The 2,674-nt window shown below is 51.4% G+C and overlaps 1 protein-coding gene across 1 annotated transcript; it reads left to right on the top strand.

Moving 5' to 3' along the window:
* Positions 1-1,424: 1,424 nt before the first annotated feature.
* GMORB2_7546 (uncharacterized protein) lies at positions 1,425-2,062 on the top strand (the record flags this gene model as incomplete). The annotated part of the gene is made up of 2 exons (XM_035469511.1): positions 1,425-1,613; positions 1,709-2,062. 2 exons carry the CDS (start codon positions 1,425-1,427, stop codon positions 2,060-2,062), a joined length of 543 nt encoding a protein of 180 aa, XP_035321206.1.
* Positions 2,063-2,674: the final 612 nt, after the last annotated feature.

Genomic DNA, 2,674 nt, shown 5'->3' with positions numbered 1-2,674 from the left:
GGGGGGGGGGGGGAGAATCTTTTCCGTAGCCAGAGATGTTGCAGCAAGTACAGATTAATATGCGCGTATTAATATTAATATCCCGGGGTGAGCCGGGGGGAGAGGGGAGCGGTGATTATACAGATTATACGAGTACATGTATTAATATATATAAACGGCGGGCAGTAATATCAGCAATGGCAGGGGTCGCATCAGCAGCTTTAGGTTCTCCAAACACTCCTCGTACAGAATCCCCCGTATCCTCGCATTGTAGGTTTGTAACAAGGTCGTCAACTCTGGTTTTAAGCATTATCGGATTTTTACCCATCTATTCGTTTTTGCAGCTCAAGGAGTGGGCAAGCATTTGCCAACCCTCGGTCGGGGGGGTAGATGGAAGGGTAGATGGAACCATGGACCGTTGTAACCATTACCATTCTTGTTATTATTCTTGTTATGATAATACTCTTATTATAATACCAGACTGCTCAGACATGTCATACTCCGTAATGATACCCGTTGCTTCGCGTGCTATTTTCCCCACTTATCACTGTATATTGAATACTCGTATTGAAGCAGATCTCTCCCCTTGGACCCTGGCTGAAGCCTGAGACGTATTACGGGTAACGGTCAGGGGGGTCGTCGAACAAGAGGAGAAACCGGGTGTTTGGGGACTTGTGCTGTGGGTTTCGAGACAACCGTTCGTCGACCCCACTCGAAGGGTCCCCCCCCGTCTTGTCTCTTACAGACTGCAGAGTACGGTAAAGAGCGTTACGGTTGATGTTGATATTGCTGTTGTTGATGTTGCTGCTGATGCTGCTGCTGCTGCTGCTGCTTGCTGCTTGCGGCTTGCTGCTTGCTGCTAGTACAGAGCAATACTACTTTAGTACAGCGTTGATGGCAATCCGATGCTGCAGGAAGAATCCCCCCGTCGACATTTGGACCTTTTCTCGGCAGCAAGCGCTGCGGTGAGACAGGGGCCTGCTGCTCTGCCCTTGTCGTAACTCACCGTTGGCTCCGTCCCGTGAGCTTGACAGGCACAACCGAGCTCCGTACACCACCTCCGTGCCTCCGTGTTATGCCCCTTTCCGTAATACGTGTATCACCCCTTTAGATTGTGATATTGAGATTTTTTTTTTGTTGTCTCATTTGTCCTTCTGCTGTTGTATGAGACCTATCATCATGAGCGGGGCGACATGACAACTTCACATTGTTATAAAAGGCACTCGTTGCCTGTCCCTTCTCCGACCTTTTCTTCTTCTTCCCTCTCTCATCACCATTCCAATCCTTCCATCCTCAATTCAACCTCGAAACATCTTCTGTGAAGATTTTCTTCTTTATTCGATTCTCTAACAGCCGGTCTGTCCTTCTTCACATACAACTCTTTTTTTTCCACTCCTAAAAACTTTTTTTTTTTGAACAAAAATATCTCCTCCCCTTCCATCAACATGTACTTCTCCAAGACTCTCGTCCTTTCCTTCGCCGTCTCGGCCCTCGCTCTCCCCACTGCTCTCCAGGGCAAGGCTCAGAAGCGTGCCGGTGTCCTGTCCGCCAGCGACTACGCCAACTACGCCGACTTCCAGATCTCTGACGGTGTTGCTGGAAACGCTCTTGACGAGGTCAACGAGAAGTTCCCCGTAAGTCTTCCCAACCACATCTCACCTCCCCCTTATTCTTCTCTTCCTGGATTGGAAGAGCGAGCTGTGCGTGCATCTCTAACATCTCCTTCTAGATCGATACCAGCGACCTTGCCAACGTCGACGACGCCGATCTTGAGATCATCAAGACCGCCCGTGAGACGGCCGAGGCCGCCGAGACCGACGCCGGCGGCTTCAACGAGGCCATCGACGCCGCCGGCGAGGACACGGAGGAGGGCGAGGCCCTCCAGGTCGGCAAGATCAAGAACAAGGTCCTGAAGCTGCAGCTCGAGGTCCTCGCTCTCCAGATCGAGCAGGCCAAGGGCGAGGACAACGCCGAGAAGCTCGAGGAGGAGCAGACCAAGCTCAACAAGAACATCGCCACCGACCAGGAGTCCGCCGGCGAGACGAGCCAGAGCGTCAACTTCACCGGTACGGGCAGCGACTAAACTTCTCGTCCATGAGAGGCCGTGGCCGACATCAGGAGAAGCCGAAAAAGGCAGGCTGAGGGGGGACCGAGCTCGTGTGGTGAACCTTTTTTTGATCTGGGAGCGGATGATACGTTTGAATCTGAGGATGTATCCTATGCACGTTGGAACATGGAAGATCGGGCTCGCCCCTCCCCTGCTTGTCATCTTTCCCCGGCTCATGTGCTCCACTGCGTCTTCACGACCAGCTGAGAACACGAGCCTGCAGAATAATGAAATAGACGGATGTTTTTGTACGATATGGATCTGCTCATCGGTGCAGTCCATCCTTACTGTATGATTACTTGTAGACAGGCAACCTCAATTATACGGGACATGTCAAAACTCGAAAGCGGCCTTGGCAGGCTTCTCGTGACCCTGTTTACGCTCTCCCGATCCCACTATTGATTACCGTGTTGTGAAAGCCCATGGTAGGCCTGGTACGAGGCAAAAGGTTGAAGAGGAGAAGATCAGTCCTCCTCGTGCGTGAGAGAAAGATGGTTCTACCTGAGGCTGCTCTCGCAACACCTTTTACATAGAATTACTGCACGCACGCACACACACGCACACACACACACACATATATATATATAT

The sequence above is a fragment of the Geosmithia morbida genome, assembly GCF_012550715.1.
Source record: "Geosmithia morbida isolate 1262 chromosome Unknown scaffold_8, whole genome shotgun sequence".
Taxonomy (NCBI): domain Eukaryota; kingdom Fungi; phylum Ascomycota; class Sordariomycetes; order Hypocreales; family Bionectriaceae; genus Geosmithia; species Geosmithia morbida.
This window is presented reverse-complemented; position numbering and strand designations above follow the sequence as displayed.